Below are 20,300 nucleotides of genomic sequence, written 5' to 3'. Positions count from 1 at the left end.
ACAGCGCCGCGCCTGTCGAACTGCTGAACGGCGTTGGGGAAAAAAGATGGACTGACTATCTCTAAACAGATTTTCAAGACTTCTCTTTTCAGTTTCCAGGATGAAGTTAAGAAATTGAAACATGACTCCATTGCCGATTTAGTATCCCGTCATTCAAACAATCCTAGGGTTTTATTTAATTCAATTAATGCGGCCATTCACCCTCATTCTATGATGGGATTAAATAGTACTGTTCATTCATGTGAGCAGTTTCTAGCATTCTTTGTCAGCAAAATTGATACTATCCGCCGTGGCATTGTTCAAACTGGCTATGAACTTCCTACTGTTAATCATGACATTGTTCTAGATTCCTTTGATCAAGTTTCACTTTCAGTGCTAAAAAGAACTATTTACACCCTTAAACCAGCTTCCAGCCCCCTCGATATTGTACCACCACGTCTCTTAGTGGAAGCCTTTGATGTGTTGGGCCCATCTTTACTAGCGATTATAAATGATTCTATTAGTTTGGGGGTTGTGCCCTCATTTTTTAAACATGCTGCAGTCCGTTCCCACCTAAAAAAGGCAGGATTAGATCCTGGAGATTTAACCAACTTTCGTCCAATTTCCCAGCTGCCATTTCTGGCTAAAATTCTAGAAAAAATTATTTATAATCAATTGGTCAATCACCTTAACTCCAATAATTTATTTGAGATCTACCAATCTGGGTTTAGGCGTTATCATGGTGTTGAAACGGCACTCCTGAAAGTGTTCAACGACATCTCTGTTATAAATGACTCAGGTGATGTGGCATTCCTTGTCCTCCTTGACCTGTCCGCTGCCTTTGACACCATTGACCATGAAATATTGCTGATGCGGCTCGAACATCTTGTTGGGCTTAAAGAGGCTGCTCTTAACTGGTTCAGGTCATATCTAAGTGGTAGACACTTTTAAGTGACTTTAAATTCCTCTTTTCATCTACTGCTCCTCTTAAATATGGTGTTCCTCAGGGATCCATTTTGGGTCCTATTTTATTCTCTATATACCTTCACCCTATTGGAGCGATTTTTAGGAAATTTAACATTTCTTTTCACTGCTATGCTGATGATACTCAGGTTTATATTCCTGTCTGCAACAAATCAACTCCACAACTGTCTGTCTGAACTAAGATCCTGGATGGCTAATAATTTTCTTGATCTAAATCAAAATAAAATGGAGGTGCTTATAGTGGGTCCACCAGCTAAAGCCCAAATTGGTCTTGGACTTCTCGGCTCTTTCTCTGTCTTTTCCAAACCTCAAGTCCGCAATCTTGGTGTTACCTTTGATAGTAACCTCTCTTTTGAGAAACAAGTAAATTCTGTAGTCAAGAGTTGCTTTTTCCAACTTCGTCTATTAGGTAAGATAAAGCCTTTTTTATCTTCTAAAAATCTTGAGAAAGCTACTCATGCTTTTATTTTTTCTTGCCTCGATTATTGCAATTCGCTGTATTCTGGGATTAACAAATCTCTGATACACAGGTTACAGCTGGTCCAAAATGCTGCCGCTCGCTTTCTGGTTGGGGCAAGGAAGTATGACTCTGTTTCTCCTATTTTAGCTTCTTTACACTGGCTGCCTGTGGGTTTTGAATTGATTTTAAAATCGAGCTGCTAGTTTCTAAATCTTTACATGGGCTTGCTCCTGCCTATTTATCTGAACTGTGTGTTTTACACCAGCCATCCAGAGTGCTTAGATCTTCTGGTCAGTTGTCTCTTGTTGTCCCTCGTACCAAGTATAAAACCAAGGGGGACAGGGCCTTTGCAGCTGCTGCCCCTCACCTGTGGAACTCTTTACCTCAGCATATTAAGGAGTCGTCTACAATTGAACTGTTCAAAACAAGATTAAAGACTCATTTCTATTCACTTGCATTCAGTGACCTTCAGTAATACTGATGGTTTTCCTCTTTGTGATCATATAACATTATTTCTATTTATTATCTACCTTATTTTATGTTCATATATTTTATTACTATTTATGTTTTATTGTTTATTGTTTTTTTTTCTTTTACTCTATTATTATAAAGCACTTTGGCTGCAGCATTACTATGTTGTTTTAACACTAGAATTACCAGAGCCTACGAAAAAACTTGTTAATCCGTCCCACCTTAAATCGCTTCTTAAAATCATTCACAGCTCTCCACCAGCGTCTTTTGTCATCTAAATGTGCTGATAAAAATCAGGCTGCAAGCAGCCGGCTATTCCATCCCTCCACCGACTTAGAACATGCACAAACATCTCCCAGCTCATGCCTTGATTGATTTTCTGGGAGTGAAGTGGAGTGTAAGAGTGGAAATAATAGATCATTGTTTGGAACACACGCATTTCATGTCTGTTCCGTTTCTACAGTAATCTGTGTAAATACATTGTTAAAACAGAAACGTTTTTTATATTCTACTAGTAGATGACAAAATGTAGGCATAAACTATATAATGTATGAAGCCTGAAATATCACAGAAATACTTTCACAAAAGGTACAAATCTAACACAACAATTGCGATTTTATTCAAAAATATAACTGCAGAAACATAAAGCCGCCTTAACATGTGACATTGACACCTGTTTTTTATGACTGCCTCCGTGGTGAAATAGAATCAGCTGCTGGCTGGGAATCAAAAGGTCATGAGTTCGATCCTGCACCACTCCGTTTTGAGAAGTAAACTGCTATTAGTCTTACTATTTTAGAATAAAAACAAACATTTGATTTCAGTCTGTAACAGCTGGTGTAATTTATGATACTTGTAAAGGTTAGCTTTGTTTTTTTTTTAGTCAGTTTTATTATCTCAGCCGCGTTCACGAGCCCAAACACACCCCACCCCCACATCTGACACTGCTGTTTTCACATAGACGCGCTGTAACAGAGGTAAACTCAGCTCCCTTCTACATCGGAGCAAGAATGCACATACCATTGCTTGCATACCAAGTGTCAGCAGGCACTTTTCATGGCATTACACACATTTTTGAGCATGCCCTCTGCACACTACTTGTGACTTTAGGCTTTAGGAAGTAAGTAAATAAATAAAGGTAAATCGTGTCATAAAATGATTTCTTTAAAACGTCGAATGTTATTTATTTGGCACGGACATGTCTGCATGCACTTTTTGTGGCATTACACATGTATTTTTTGAGCATGTCCGTGCCAAATAAAAAAAAAAAAAACCAAAGCTAACCTTTACAAGTATCATAAATTACACCGGCTGTTACAAAATGAAATCAAATGTATGTTTTTATTCTAAAATAGTAAGACTAAGAGCAGTTTACTTCTCAAAATGGAGTGGTGCAGGATCAAACTCGCGACCTTTTGAATCCCAGTCAGCAGCTGATTCTATCGCGCCACCGAGGCAGTCATAATAAACAGGTGTCAATGTCGCATGTTAAGGCGGCTTTTTGTTTCTGCAGTTATATTTTTGAATAAAAGCGTAATTGTTGTGTTAGATTTGTACCTTTTGTGAAAGTATTTCTGTGATACTTCAGGCTTCATACATTATACAGTTTATGCCTACATTTTGTCATCTACTAGTAGAATATAAAAAAATGTTTCTGTTTTAACAATGTGTTTACACAGATTACTGTAGAAACAGAACAGACATGAAATGCATATGTTCCAAACAATGATGTATTATTTCCACTCTAAAACTCCACTTCACTCCCAGAAAATCAATCAGGCATGAGCTGGGAGAAGTTTGTGCATGTTCTAAGTCGGTGGGAGAATGGAAGAGCCGGCTGCTTGCAGCCTGATTTTTATCAGCACATTTAGATGACAAAAGACGCTGGTGGAGAGCTATGAACGATTTTAAGAAGAGATTTAAGGTGGGACGGATTTACGAGTTTTTTCATAGGCTCTGGTAATTCTACTGTTAAATGTGTTATATAATTAAATTGACATTGACATTTATTTGAAAACATTTCAAAAACGCTTGAGAAGCTCTTGAAAAATGCCTGGAAAAACATTTGCCAAATGGAATTTAAAAGTTTTAAAAATAAAAAAAACTCGAAATGTATAATGCTCAAGTGTGAATGACCCCTTAATCTTATAAAATATAGCAATTGTTAAGGGTAAATTTCGCACAAACATTAGGAAGTTTTTCTTTACACAAAGAACGATAGACACTTGGAATAAGTTACCAAGTAGTGTGGTAGACAGTAAGACGTTAGGGACTTTCAAAACTCGACTTGATGTTTTCTTGGAGGAAGCAAGTGGATAGGACTGGCAAGCTTTGTTGGGCTGAATGGCCTGTTCTCGTCTAGATTGTTCTAATTCTAATTCTATTTCTAATTCTAACTGTAAAGACAACACTGTTGGGTGTTTTTAATTGATGGTTTGATATCTGTTACTATGTACAACCATAACATTCAGTCCTCCCTAAATATTGAATTGCTGATGGGATTGACGTTAAAATCGTGTAATTTTTATTTGCTACAAATAGTTCAGAAACTGGGTGGATGGATTCAGAAATGAGATGGACGGATTTCTTCAACTTTCATCAATTCTGCAGCTGTGAAGAAAAAGTAATGGCATCAAGTGTGGTATCATATTGTTCTGATTAAAAATAAAATCTCTTAGAAATAGCAAGATTAAAAATAAATTTCTACTTATTTACTTTGATTTTACTTTGACTATCCACTCCATGGATTCTAAATCTATTCTTACTTATTATAAAATAATTTGTACATACATAATCAAAATATTGACAAATTAATGCAATCATATGTAGAAAATAACCTAATTGTATTTATATAAAATAATGCAATTATATTTACAAATAAAACAGTCATTTTTGTGAAATAACAAACATTTTGCAATGTAATGCAGTCATTTTAAAAATAGTATAACTTTTTTTTTTTTTTTTCATTTTTTTGGGGCAGGTATCAGCTTCTGTAAGAACATATTAAATTCATACAGCAAGTTGTTGTGCACAGGATTTGAAAGCAGCTTTCATCAGCTATGAGACAGCAGCACTAAGCATTACACATCTGTGCCACACCACCCTATGATGAAAAAAATGAAAAAGCACAAACATGTACAGTATAGCACTATATATCACTGAAACATAAAAGGTCGAGATCAAGAAAATGTAAAACTATTGTCAGATTATACTCGTAGATATTTCAGTGAACTTTTGAGTGCTTTGCAATAGATGCAAAGCATTATATCTCTATATATACAGTGCATTCGGAAAGTATTCACAGCGCATCACTTTTTGCACATTTTGTTATGTTACAGCCTTATTCCAAAATGGATTAAATTAATTTTTTTCCTCAGAATTCTACACACAACACCCCATAATGTAAATGTGAAAAAATGTTTATTTGAGATTTTTGCAAATTTATTAAAAATAAAAAAAATTGAGAAAGCACATGTACATAAGTATTCACAGCCTTTGCCATGATGCTCAAAATTGAGCTCAGGTACATCCTGTTTCCCTGATTATCCTTGAGATGTTTCTGAAGCTTAACTGGAGTCCACCTGTGGCAAATTTAGTTGATTGAGCATGATTTGGAAAGGCACACACCTGTCTATATAAGGTCCCACAGTTGACAGTTCATGTCCGAGCACAAACCAAGCATGAAGTCAAAGGAATTGACTGTAGACCTCCGAGACAGGATTGTCTTGAGGCACAACTCTGGGGAAGGTTACAGACACATTTCTGCTGCTTTGAAGGTCCCAATGAGCACAGTGGCCTCCATCATCCATAAGTGGAAGAAGTTCAAAACCACTATGACTCTTCCTAGAACTGGCCGGCCATCTAAACTGAGCGATCGGGGGAGAAGTGCCTTAATCAGAGAGGTGACCAAGAACCCGATGTCAGAGCTCCAGAGGTCCTCTGTGGAGAGAGGAGAACCTTCCAGAAGGACCGCCATCTCTGCAGCAATCCACCAATCAGGCCTGTATGGTAGAGTGGCCAGACAGAAGCCACTCCTTAGTAAAAGGCACATGGCAGCCCGCCTTGAGTTTCCCAAAAGGTACCTGAAGGACTCCCAGACCATGAGAAATACAATTCTCTGGTCTGATGTGACAAAGATTGAACTCTTTGGGGTAAATGCCAGGCGTCACATTTGGAGGAAACCAAGCACCGCTCATCACCAGGCCAATACCATCCCTACAGTGAAGCATGGTGGTGGCAGCATCATGCTGTGGGGATGTTTTTCAGCAGCAGGAACTGGGAGAACAGTCAGTATAAAGGGAAAGATGACTGCAGCAATGTACAGAGACATCCTGGATGAAAACCTGCTGAAGAATGCTCTTAAACTCAGACTGGGGCGACGGTTCATCTTTCAGCAGGACAACGACCCTAAGCACACAGCCAAGATATCAAAGGAGTGGCTTCAGGACAACTCTATGAATGTCCTTGAGTGGCCCAGTCAGAGCCCAGACTTGAATCCGATTAAGCATCTCTGGAGAGATCTTAAAATGGCTGTGCACCGACGCTTCCCATCCAACCTGATGGAGCTTGAGAGGTGCTGCAAAAAGGAATGGGTGAAACTGGCCAAGTATAGGTGTCACAAGCTTGTGGCATCATATTCAAAAAGACTTGAGGCTGTAATTGCTGCCAAAGGTGCATTGACAAAGTATTGAGCAAAAAATATTTATGTCCATGTGATTTCTCAGTTTTTTTATTTTTAATAAATTTGCAAAAACTTCAAGTAAACTTTTGTCATGTTGTCATTATGGGGTGTTGTGTGTAGAATTCTGAGGAAAAAAATGAATTTAATCCATTTTGGAATAAGGCTGTAACATAACAAAATGTGCAAAAAGTGATGTGCTGTGAATACTTTCCGGATGCATTGTATTTCTCTTCTGGTATGTCCTGCTTCCTCTTTAAAAGCAGTCCTGCCTGCATGCAGCCAACACGGCATTTCTCGATTGATATTCGTCCTCTTCCAAACCCTTCCCCATGCTGCCTACGGCTCCTCTTCAAAACCGGTCCCGCCCACACGCAGCCGACACGGCATTTCTCGATTCCTATTCGTCCTCTTCCAAACTTTTCCCCATGCTGCCTGAGGCCTCCCATACACCCCCACGCCGCTTTTCTCGATTCCTATTCCTCGTTCAAACTACAGCATTCCCCGCTCCTCTCTCATGACCTCCTTTGTGTCATGTCACCGCCCTATATCTAGCCTGACCGTGTGACCTTTCACTTCAGCCATGTGTGCACCTGGCAGTCTTTTCCGTAGCCTGCTACAGAAAGGTACTCTGTCGACCATTGGCTTGGGTTTCGCTCCTTCCTAAGCCTTTGTTATAAAATGAACTACAGTATCTTCTCTGTCAACGGGTTTTTGTACAATGTCATGTTATGGTTTACTCACTTTTATTCCCTTACGGAGACATTGGCTGGCACAAAGATTTACAAAATGTTCCCGATAAAAGAACCGCCAAGCGAATAAGGCTTATGCAATGCCAATTTTATGCGTACAGATTAGCAATGAGGAATACATGTAGTATTTTGCACTCCAGTCACAAACTATTTCAACAGTACATCATAGATGCGTAGGTTAAAACAGAGAGCGCGCATCTCAGCAATCTTAGATTAGATCAACAAGATCTGCACGTAGAACAATACAAAGGACAATCAGACACACTGCAAGCAAATGCTGAAAATAGCAACATATGTGTAGGCAAAATGATCATATTACCATCCACATTTCCAGGAAGTCCAAGATACATGCAACAAAACTAACGGCAGAACTACCTTCTCAATGTTTACCACAACAACAAAACCCAGTTGCTCAACTTTATGGTGATATTAATTTCTTGACTGTGACTCTCTAAGAACTTGCTGCAAGAGCAATACTGAGCGTCACAAATGACGGTTCTCTGCATATTAACAACAAACTTCTTGATCTTATACAGGGTGAAAAAATGACCTTCAAGAGTGTAGACACTATAGTCAGTGACGATCCTAATGATTAACTAACATACTCACAGGAGTTTTTACACAGCAACTGGCATGCCTCCCCATATCCTTCATCTGAAGGTGGGAGCTGTAGTTATGCTCCTCCGAAATATTATGCCATCAAAAGGTCTTTACAATGGAACAAGACTCATCGTTACCCAAATACATACAAATATTATTGAGTGCAAACTGATCGCTATCCAAAATTCTGAAACAATCTTCATTCCCACAATTGCTCTCCTTCCTTCCGACACTAATCTTCCTTTTACATTTAAACGCACACAATTCCCACTCAAACTCGCCTTCTCCATGACTATCAACAAGTCCCAAGGACAAACGTTTGCATTAATCTACAACAACCAGTCTTCAGCCACAGTCAGTTGTACGTGGCTTTTTCTAGGGTTACATCTTTCGACTCATTATCTGTCGTCTCCACCAAAACACCTATTCACAACTGCATCTTTCAAGAAGTATTTATTTCTTCTTGATTTCTGAATTCCTTTCTCACCGTTTTCCATTCCTATTCTTACACCGCCATATGCTACGGTGGGTGTCGGCTAGCACAGTAATATTAAAGCAAGTGGTATGATATTAATTGAATGAGCAGACATCCATACACTCTGTAACCTGTTTATCTAGTTCAAGACAATAGAGAACTAATCTTCATCCTGTCAGTAATGGAGACAAGATTAAACATGCCCTTAAGACTGAGAGATGAGAAACAAATACATTTAAGAAAAGGAATTTAATTTTGACAAATAATTTCCCTTTTAGTTTCAAATTTTGTCTGGGGTGAATAACATATGCACCTTAATAAAAAACATAAGTGTGTCCATAATTTTGGTATGTGTCTGTCTTTCCAAAAGATGGCACATCACAAACAGTTTTAATAATAAAATGCATTGCTTTTGTCAATTTAATAGGAGGCGCATTACAAACATTAACACTGATTTTATGACTTCCATACCAAATGGCATATAACAGAGACAAATGTATTGCATGATGACTGCAAACGTTCATGCAGAGATCTACATTGATTACTCAGATTTCAACCTGTCGTTGAAGGGTAGCACAGCTAGTGCCTTATAATTTAGTTTTCTAATCAGTGAGTTGAGAGGCCAAGAAAGGGAAATCTTTGAGACTGTAGAAGCATTAACTTTCTTTCACAAATGCATTTTTGTAGTATGAATGCCTACTGTTTTGAAAAACTTAACTGAGCTCAGTTTCTACTACAGGTATGTAACTCATTCACAGGTTCACTGTTTCTTCAATACCTGCAGAGTGCACTTCTTTACCATGCAATATATACAGTATCGCCTTGTTTTTAGTGTTCAGCAAACCCTGTAGAGTTCTCTTTGTTGTGAGTTCGGTGATAACAAGGAAATGTTGAGGAACTTTGCCGAAGTCTTCAAGGAACTGAATTATAATGATGCAATGGTGTTCTAATTGTCTCTGTGGACTAGGCAAGCCTCTGCCAACTATGTTAAAGCAATTATTGTGGCCAAATGTGTGATCTGTGCAGTGAGGGAGCACTACTAACCACTGTACCACCATGCCTCAAACAACAAAAGATGCAGATGAAATGATAACCACAAATGAAATGCAATAAATGGCCACAAACGAGCAATAAGTAATATATATATACTGTATATATATATATATATATATATATATACAGTGGTACCTTGAGATACGAGTGCCCCAACGTACAAGTTTTTTGAGAGACGAGCTGTCACTAGGTCAATTTTTTGCCTTGAGTTACGAGCCAAAATTCAAAATATGAGCTGACAAAGAGCTTGTCGCCACACATTCCGATGAACTGACGACGGAGGAATTGACGGAACTACAGATGCGACAACATACGGAGGTTCTGCAGGAGATCAGTATCGTGGAGGAGGTTATCTCTTAAAGTGAGATAAAGAAAGTGTTTGCAATGTGGGAAAAAGAAAAGAAACACCCAGAAAAAGTTGCAACTGGTCGTGCAGTGGCGCTATTTAATGACACTTGCCTAACACTTTATTGAAAAGAAGCACCCTGAAAAAGTTTCAACTGGTCATGCAGCGGCACTATTTAATGACACTTGCCTAACACTTGACTTTATTTAAAAGAAACGCCCTGGAAAAGTTGCAACTGATCGTGCGGCAGCACTATTTAATGACACTTGCCTAACTCATTTCAGAAACATTCTAAAGGGGTGGACTAAACAAAGCTTCTTGGATAGGTTTCTGTTGAAACGCTTTGAGAATGAAAGTGACGAAAGCGTGGCAAAAAAGAAAAAACTAGTGAAGAAGAAAGTAAAGTTAAGCAAAAGTGAAGTGAAAGAAAAAACATTACAATACGCTAATCAGCTTCGCCAACATCTGTTTATTTCTTTTGATTCTCTTTTATGTATTAGGTTTTATTTTGTTTGTATACAGTATTTGTTCATTATAAATACACTTTTCTTATGTTGAAAATATTTAACAAAACATTGGGGTGTTTTTTGGGGGCTGGCATGAATTAATCTCATTTCAATTAATTTCAATGGGGAAAATTGACTTGAGATACGAGCATTTTGACTTACAAGCTCGGTCTCGGAACAAATTAATCTCGTATCTCAAGGTAGCACTGTGTGTGTGTGTGTGTGTGTATATATATATATATATATATATATATATATATATATATATATATATATATATATATATATATATATATATATATATATATAATTGCACCCTCAGAGTCCTAAGGGGCACACTTTAGCCATGTGTCTTGGTGTGAGACTGGCTCCCTTTATTCTGCAGCTCCTAAGTGCAGCTAGAACATCTTTTTTCTTTCTGATTCATCTGTGCAGATGCTTTGTACTTTTTCCTCCATAAAGAAGATGCCTTGTAAATAGTAATAAAGCTTTCGTTATTATATTATTTCACTGGGTCTCCTGTGTTCTCTGACTCAGGTAGAGGAAGGAGGAGGTCTCCTTTAAGGCTTGTTTTGTATCCTAGCTGCAGTACATCGCTAATTATGAGTGCAAATTAGCCAGGTTGCACCATGCTGCCATGCACAGGGATCAGTGTTATACTGTATATCTAGTGGCAGTACTTGTTATATTCTCATCATGGTCAGCTAATGCACCCTTTTTTTTCTAAATGTATGCAGAGTGGAAGAGTTGAGTACTGATCAGGTCGTAAAATCATGCTCAAAGCAGATTAACAACAGTCTTACAGTATGCATGTGTGAAAGTTCTGAGCATGGCTTATGCAGCTGTGTGATTTAATTCTGGCCTTGCAAAGTCATCATGGGGTGCTGGGGAAAAAATGTTAATCTAAGCAAGCTGCAATGTGAATTTCCAAGAAAATATTTGGCACCAAGGTCACCAGCAAATATAGCATTTTTTCTGTGGAAAATGCTTTGGCAAATTTTTCAAATCAACAATACTTGTTATATTTAAATTTATAATACCTTAATTTTTTCTAGCTTAAATCCTTTGACTTCCCAATCTCAGCCATTCTTTGAAGACATTTGAGAAGTGGAAAAGTAATGCATGGTGGAGAAAACATTTTGGCCTGAACACTTGATAGCAGATGACTGGAATAGCTACAGTGAATTTATGAATTCCTGCCCAACTGTATAAAACATTGGTGGACATTATTGTTTATAAAATCCCATTGAATGGAAAAACAAATGTGCACAGAACACTTCAACTTGAGAAGTAACTGCTAATGGTGTAACCTTGCATTACTGTGTTCCCAACTAATTTTAACATGGTATTCTCAGATATATTTAATCCAATTTTTAAGGTTTTGGTTGGCCTGAGCCTATCCAAGCAGTATGATGCATAGACAGGATTCAGCCCTGTCAAGCTCTGCAACTGCCTCATATCATAAAACAGCATTTATTATGGCATGACATCAATACCATTTCTGTTTCAATTTTAGCAAGGAAAGACATCACTGGATGTAGCAGCAAGAGGAAATCATGTAAATCTTGTGGATATGATTATCAAAGCGGACAGATTCTATAAATGGGAAAATGTAAGTAAAACAATAGCAGCATATTTACAATTGTGTTAATTTTAGTTTCACTCAATTGTTATTTTTACATACAGTGGAATCTCAGATCACGACCGTAATTCATTCCAAAACTCTGGTCGCAACCCAATTTGGTCATGACCTGAAGTAATTTCCCCCATAGGATTGTATATAAATACAATTAACCCGTTGCGGACCGCAAAAAAATAGTTAATTATACCATAGAATGCACAGTGTAATAGTAAACTAAATGTAAAAACATTGAATAACACTGAGAAAACCTTGAACAGAGAATGCACGAATCAGTCTCTTTAAAAACAAGCCCGGTGCATTCTTTAACTGCATTCTCGACCAGCCCTCTCTCTCGCTCTCTCTCTCTCACTTGCTGCACAGAGAATGCACAGGGAGAGACTGAACATGTGTGGAAACGGAAGGGAAACTGACTTGTTTATCACCCGAGTGTGTGCTCGTGAACAGATGCAAAAGTTTGGCAAACTCTTTGGTCGTAACCCGATTTGTACATGGTCCGAGACGTTCGTGACCCGAGGTTCCACTGTATCCTGATATATCCTTTTAATTTCATAAGAGGACTATTTACCAGTGATTGAGGGGGAGAGGTGGGACTTAAATTTAAAAGTGCAAACCTGCACGAAAGGGCTTCCTGCTTGTGCATTACTTTTATTCCTGAATTGTTTCTTTAACAATATTTTTGCAAAACTTGCATGTGTAAGTAACATGATATTTTCTCATGGGTATTTTTATATCGTTTGCTATTATCCACAGTTGGTCACTGTTAGCTCCCATTCAAACAGAAATGTTCTCCATGAAAAAATTAGATTTTTTTTTCTGTGCATGTAACATTTAATAAAAACATTTTTGGGTGAAGTATTCCTTTAAGAATATGGTTGTCAAGAGTTTATCATTCTGTGGACTTTAGCAAATCTTATTGTTTCCCTTGCTAATCAGTTATGGATGGTTATACTATAGAATTTTTCTGTTGCAGTTTACTTTATATTAAATGTTTTTACTGATTAAATTCCTTCTTGTCTGTCATTAAGAGTATCAAGCTCTAACATACAATTGATTAATGATACTGTATGTTACCCGATTCCTGCTCAAACTTACTGTACTAGCCAACGCCGCATAATCAGGCCGCTTTTTAAATGATTTTTAAGCACAGAGGAAAAAATAAACATTTTAAAAATCCGTAATTTAATAAACCACCAAGAAAAGTAACATTGCAACAATGCACGCTACGAACCAACATACAATTGTCCGTGACTGAAAACCGGAGGAGCGCCGTCACGCTTTCTCCTTCCAAAGCGAAGGACAGGGTTGAACAGCGCTCATTCAGTACGCACTGCCCGCTTATGTGCCCGCCCCCAACTCCCTACCTGAGTTGCTTTCGTCTGTGTACAGTCCACACGCACCTGTGAGTCACATTGACTGTTAATTTTCCAAACACCGCCTCAGTCGGTTTCCACGTTAATTTTTTATTGTTCTTTGCGGTTCCGGCTGCTTTTTTTATATATAAACCCGACCATGGGGGGCTTTACAAAGGGCAGGGACGTAATCAGTGCGAGCGTATGACCCGCACGTACTGGGAATTTCTTGTTCGTGGGGAACAATTGGAAGCCACGGTCTCCATCACGAATGGGGTTCAACGGCTTACCCACGCCTCCCCGCGCCGGGTAGACACACATTGATCCATTCAGTGTAGCGTGCGTGCAGTACTGGACATACAAGTGTATCACAGACCTGTTAATGCTCAATCTCACGTGGCTGAAAGCCACTTGTCCCTCTAAGAATTTGGAAGCCGACCGCTGTTGGGTCGTGTAACTATTTAGCAGGCGGGAGTCTCGTTCATTTTCGGAAATAACCAGCCAAATCGCTCCACCAACTAAGAACTGCCATTCACCACCACCCACAGAATCGAGAAAGAGCTATCAATCTGTCAATCCTGTCCGTGTCCGGGCCGGGTGAGGTTTCCTGTGTTGAGTCAAATGAAGCGAAAGGCTCCACACCTGGTGGTGCCCTTCCGTCAATTCCTTTAAGTTTCAGCTTTGTAACCATACTCCCCCCTGAACCCAAAGACTTTGGTTACTCGGTTGGCTGCCCGGCGGGTCATGGGAAAGACGCCGCCGGATCGCCTGTTGCGGGGCCTGCATTGGTGAAGCAGTTGAGACAGTAATGAAACAGAGGCACAGGGCTTATTGGTTTTTAAAGACTGCTTCCATCATTGGGTTTTAACCAATGCACGGAACGAACCAACACACAATTGTCCATGCAGCGCTCAGGGTGGAACGGGAGGAGAGGAGAACAACATCCACTCTGCTCCCTCCATTATGCTAGTCTGCTGATTTCTCGTTCAGTATACACTGCCTGCTCATGTGCCCACCTCCAACTCGTCACTCGAGTCGTTGTCGTCTTTATACAGTCCAGATGCACCTGTGACTCACGTAGACTTTTCATTGCTCTGTGCGGTTTTGGCTGCCTTTCTATATATAATCCATCAAGACACCTGACCACGGTGGGAGGGGAGTGTGTACAAAGTGCAGGAGTATCTAAGAAGACGCATGTTTGTCTCGGATGTGAATTGCTGTATGTAGCGTGTAAAACAGTTTGCTATAGTGCACGCGGTCGTGCGTCGTAACCGAAAACTCGTTTTTTAAAGACTGCTCACTTCATTGTGTTTTAAAGTCAGTTGTAAAGGAATGTTTTAAGTAACCCATGGGATACCCCTTTGCAAACTGTTTTACGCGCCGCATATGGCGATTCACCTCCGCAAGAAACATGCCTCTATTAAAAGTCAACGTGGGTCGGAGCTGCATGTGACCTCTACGACAGACGAATATAAATGACGCCGGTTTTTCTGTGTCGTCGCGTCCGAGTTGGTGGGCTTGGCTCTGTAAGTTGTCGTCGTATCCAATGGTCTTGGAGTTGGTGGGCGTGGCTCCTTCCTGCGTGCGCCATAGGTGTCTCACTTGTCGGCGGCTTAGTGAATCCACGCACCTTCCGGCGTGCTTTCCATGCTTGTCTTGCCTTAGTGAATTATATATATAGATGTGTGTATTCATACAAAATATAGAGAGGGGAGCATGAGCAAGGACCACAGTACACAACTGTCCTTTAGCTGTACACTTTGAGGAAACTCACTTGAATGGAGCCTTAAACTGCATGTAGGTACACACAGCATATAATCCACAGATCAATTAGTATGCACAGGTTGTTAGGAATCTGATTATGCTTAAATAGATGGAGTTTTACAGTTTTAAAATAGCAGCTTTAAGTGGCAGAGAACACTGAATAGTGGACAGAGAAAATAGACCATCAGATCCTGAAATATGAAGCCTGCGACTAAGTCATTGTGCTGCTGCTGTAAACTGAAATTGAGCAAAGAATCCCACTCTCACTGTAATTCTCTTTGTTTCCTTAAGATGTTTTAGCATTGACAAGCCAATGCTAAAGTAACAAGTTAAGTGTATTTCTTTCTCAAGTGTTTCATTCCTTTCAGTGCTAGTGGTAGTTGTGAATGAGGCCGAGTTACATTCCCAGGTGTATGCCGTCTGCTGGATACAACTATAGAACAAGAAAAAATAAGGCTTCCACTGTAAATGTGACTCGGAAACCACAGCTGTCCTGCTGTTTTCACATGATTTTCACTGCCAGTGTGTGCTACCATGCCTCTCTCTCTCTCCCTTGATCGTACTGTATAGCAGTGTTACACTTAATGTACATAGTGTTTGGTGTGGTCAATCAATCAACATTTATTTATATAGCACATATTCATACAAAAAAAATGTAGCTCAAAGTGCTTTACAAAATGAATAGAGAAATAGAAGACACAATAAAAGATAAACATAAGTCAACATTAATTAACATAGAATAAGAGTAAGGTCCGATGGCCAGGGTGGACAGAAAAAACAAAAAAAAAGAGTTACTAAAGAGATGGAACCAATGGCAACATGAGTTAATTTACATTTTTTTTTATTCAGGGCAATCTGTGTTTACAGTATCACATTTATGGATCCTTTACACATACATATGTGTTTGTAATATTACATTTGCTTGTTGTGTAATTTTTTTCGTTTTTGTTTATTTTATTGAGTATCTGTTAAATTTTGCATAAAAGAGATAGGTTTTGAATTGAGTTTATTGTTGGCCAGTCTCCAGACTCGTAACACAAAACTATTTCCATATACTGTTTTATCAACGGTGACCATATCAGAAGTACTGTTCTGGGATGGCTATGATGCCTGTATCTTAGTCCTAGTGCTTACAAAGGAAATTACCTACATTGTTGAGAAGGTAACTCTTCTAATATTCCCTACAGCACAGTACATAAGCACCAGCATACAATAATCAGTCCCTTCTTCTTCTTTCTTAGCTGCCTCCCCTCCTCTCCCAGCAAGCTCAGTCTTCCTTCCTCCCGCCTCTGGCCACCTGAGTTGTGGCAGCTGTCTCCTTTTATAGAGGACCTAGAAGTGCTCCAGCTGTTCCACGATCACCTTACCACTGCACTTCTGTCTGGGATGGCAGCCCTGCACAGGAGGGCTCAGCCGTTCCTCATACGTCCCCTGGAGGTGTCCATGGGCCACAGCAGGGTTGAGCTTCCCTGCTCCGTGGCAATGTAGCAAGCCAGGGGGGCTGCCCTTTGTCCTCCCGGGGGAAGTATTGCCCTGTATAAGCTCCTTCCCCTGGTCCTTCCCTTACGTAGGTGTCCCGGCTGGTAAGCATCCCAGCTACCCATTTCATTGCCCCTCCCTCAGCTGAGCTCTGTAGGGCATAGTGTCCAGTCCAGCTAGGGTGGTCTTTTTCCAGGAGAGTCCAGAATCCACCGGTCCCCAGTCCTGCCCTTGGCCAAGCGGAATGCGGCTTCGGTTGTTGCTGAGGCAAAAACTCGGGCATGGGAGGAGTTTGGAGAGGCCATGAAGAACGACTTTCGGACGGCTTCGAGGAGATTCTGGTCCACCGTCCGGCGTCTCAGGAAGGGGAAGCAGTGCAGTGTCAACACTGTATATGGTGGGGATGGTGTGCTGCTGACCTCGACTCGGGACGTTGTGGGTCGGTGGGGGAGTACTTCGAAGACCTCCTCAATCCCACTAACATGCCTTCCAATGAGGAAGCAGAGCCTGGGGACTCTGAGGTGGGCTCTCCCATCTCTGGGACTGAAGCCACCGAGGTGGTCAAAAAACTCCTTGGTGGCAGGGCCCGGGGTGGATGAGATCGCCCGAGTTCCTTAAGGCTCTGGATGTTGTAGGACTGTCTTGGTTGACACGTCTCTGCAACATCGCATGGACATCGGGACAGTGCCTCTGGATTGGCAGACCGGGGTGGTGATCCCCCTCTTTAAAAAGGGGGACCGGAGGGTGTGTTCCAACTATAGAGGGATCACACTCCTCAGCCTCCCTGGAAAAGTCTATTCGGGGGTTCTGGAGAGGAGGGTCCGTCGGATAGTCGAACCTCGGATTCAGGAGGAACAGTGTGGTTTTCGCCCTGGTCGGAACAGTGGACCAGCTCTACACCCTTAGCAGGATCCTGGAGGGTGCATGGGAGTTTGCCCAACCAGTCTACATGTGCTTTGTGGACTTGGAAAAGGCGTTCGACCGTGTCCCTCGGGAATCCTGTGGGGGTGCTCGGGAGTATGGGGTACCGGACCCCCTGATAAGAGCTGTTCGGTCCCTGTACAACCAGTGTCAGAGCTTGGTCCGCATTGCCGGCAGTAAGTCGAGCCCGTTTCCAGTGAGAGTTGGACTCCGCCAGGGCTGCCCTTTGTCACCGATTCTGTTCATAACTTTTATGGACAGAATTTCTAGGCGCAGCCAGGGTGTTGAAGGGGTCCGGTTTGGTGGACTCAGGATTGGGTCACTGCTTTTTGCAGATGATGTTGTCCTGTTTGCTTCATCAGGCCGTGATCTTCAGCTCTCTGGAGCGGTTCGCAGCTGAGTGTGAAGCGGCTGGGATGAGAATCAGCACCTCCAAATCCGAGACCATGGTCCTCAGCCGGAAAAGGGTGGAGTGCCCTCTCAGGGTTGGGGGAGATCCTGCCCCAAGTGGAGGAGTTTAAGTATCTCGGGGTCTTGTTCACGAGTGAGGGAAGAATGGATCGTGAGATTGACAGGCGGATCGGTGCGGCATCCGCAGTGATGCGGGCTCTGCATCGGTCTGTCGTGGTGAAAAGAGCTGAGCCGTAAGGCAAAGCTCTCAATTTACCAGTCGATCTACGTTCCTACCCTCACCTATGGTCATGAGCTATGGGTAGTGACCGAAAGAACGAGATCGCGAATACAAGCGGCTGAAAGGAGTTTCCTCGCAGGGTGTCTGGGCTTTCCCTTAAAGATAGGGTGAGGAGCTCAGTCATCCGGGAGGGGCTCAGAGTAGAGCCGCTGCTCCTCCGCATCGAGAGGAGTCAGATGAGGTGGCTCGGGCATCTGATCAGGACGCCTCCCTGGTGAGGTGTTCCGGGCACGTCCAACCAGGAGGAGGCCCCGGGGAAGACCCAGGACACGCTGGAGGGACTATGTCTCCCGGCTGGCCTGGGAAACGCCTTGGGATTCTCCCGGAAGAGCTGGAAGAAGTGGCCGGGGAGAGGGAAGTCTGGGCTTCCCTACTTAAGCTGCTACCCCCGCGACCCGACCTTGGATAAGCGGAAGAGGATGGATGAATGGAGTGAAAAAAATCTATTTTGCATACCCTTTTTTGTGATGAAATTTATCTTGTAGTGTTTTTGTAGAATAAGCATTCGAAATGTGGTACTGTGGTAATTCTTTTTGGCTCACCCTGTACGTATGTGTGGCAGATGCCGACACTGAAAGGACTGGAGTAAAGAACGTTCACAGGACATTATCTCCCCTAGAGTGATAGATGGTAGCCCCCCAGGTTGCAGCAGAGCCACAGTTTCCCATAGGGTTTCATGGGTATTGGAGTGCGGTCACTCAACCTTGTTGAGTGTTGTAGGTGCCACCAGGGGGTGCTTTGGAGACTAGGGAGTCCTACATAGTGGGGCTTCAGTCTTTCCAAGAAGTGCTCCCAGGCCAAGCATTCAGGACATCGGAAGTACTTCCGGGGATCACTTAAAGGAGCCGTCTGCCTTCATTCCGGGAGCCAGAGTCAGTAGGGAGAGGAAGACGCTTGCCTGAGGAGCAGTAGAGGTGGAAGGAAGCAGAAGACATTGCTGTGTGCTTAATACTGTGCTTTATACTGTGCATTGGTGGGGTACAAAAGAAAAGCCTTTCCCACGCTTTAATAAAACCCATGTGTGTTGCTGGAATTGTGACTGTGTCCATTATCTATCTATCTATGTATATATACTGGGTATAGAAAAGAATCACCCCCTTCAAAATATTCCCATTTTTTTTAAATGAAAACACACAAACCAATATTTTTTCCAGCTTTACTTGCCCAATGCAATCTATAACATCCAAGTGAAAGATATCACAGCCACAGTTCAGAAGAATTTTAAAAAGTAAAAAACAAGAAATACTGAGATTAATAAAGGATCACCTCCTCCTAAACAATATTTGTAAACTCAATCAGGTGTAAGTAATGACCATTTCCATTGCACACCATAGTTACTGGCTTCTTCCACCTGTGATCAATTGTACACAGTGTGATTTGTGAAGCATATAAATAGCTGTTCCTGGACCATTCCCTTGCTCGGTGGTGCATCTGACAGCAAACAACTGACTATGGGTAGCAAGCCACTTTCAAAAGATCTCAGGGATAGAATTGTGGACAGACAAAAGACAGGAGATTGATACAAAAAAATTTCAAAGGCTTTATCAATCCCAAGGAGAACAGTAAAGTCCTTAATAAAGACATGACAAGTGTTTGGTACTACTACGACCCTCCCTGGATCTGGCCGTCCCTTCAAACTGGATGGAAGAGCAAGGAGGAAACTGGTAAGAGAGGCTACCAAGAGGCCAATGGCTACTTTGAAGAAGTTACAGGATTTTATGGCAAAGAGTGGTCATTGTGTGCATGTGACAACAATTTCACAAGCGCTCCACAATTGTGGCTTGTTTGGGAGGGTCGCAAAGAAAAGGCCACTTCTCAAGAAAGGCTACATTACGGCTCGTTTGAGCTTTGCCAGAATGCACCTTGAAGATTCTGATGCCAAGTGGAAAAAGGTCTTATGGTCAGATGAGACCAAATTCAAACTATTTAGCCTCAATATCAAACGGTACACCTTGAGGAAATCCAATGCACCTCACCATCCACAACACACCATACCTACAGTAAAGCATGGAGGTGGCAGCATCCTGTTGTGGGGGTGTTTCTCTTGGGGTGTTAGGGTAGAAGGAGAAATGGATGGGGCAAAATACCATCAAAGTCTTGAGGAAAACCTGCTACCCTCTGCCAGAAAGTTGAAGATGGGCAGAATGTTC

At 41.5% G+C, this 20,300-nt stretch overlaps 1 protein-coding gene across 4 annotated transcripts in view; it reads left to right on the top strand.

The window, feature by feature from the left end:
* ankdd1a (ankyrin repeat and death domain containing 1A) overlaps positions 1–20,300 on the top strand; it is a 240,330-nt gene that overhangs the window by 205,741 nt on the left and 14,289 nt on the right. For all 4 annotated transcript variants that reach the window (XM_039773347.1, XM_039773346.1, XM_039773345.1 and 1 more), the window contains one exon: positions 11,821–11,916. In XM_039773347.1, the coding sequence (XP_039629281.1) occupies positions 11,821–11,916 (96 nt within the window). The remainder of the gene's footprint in view (positions 1–11,820; positions 11,917–20,300) is intronic.

The sequence above is a fragment of the Polypterus senegalus genome, chromosome 12 (genome assembly GCF_016835505.1).
Source record: "Polypterus senegalus isolate Bchr_013 chromosome 12, ASM1683550v1, whole genome shotgun sequence".
Taxonomy (NCBI): Eukaryota; Metazoa; Chordata; class Cladistia; order Polypteriformes; family Polypteridae; genus Polypterus; species Polypterus senegalus.
Note: the sequence above shows the minus strand (reverse complement) of the source record. Positions and strands in the feature narration are given on the sequence as shown.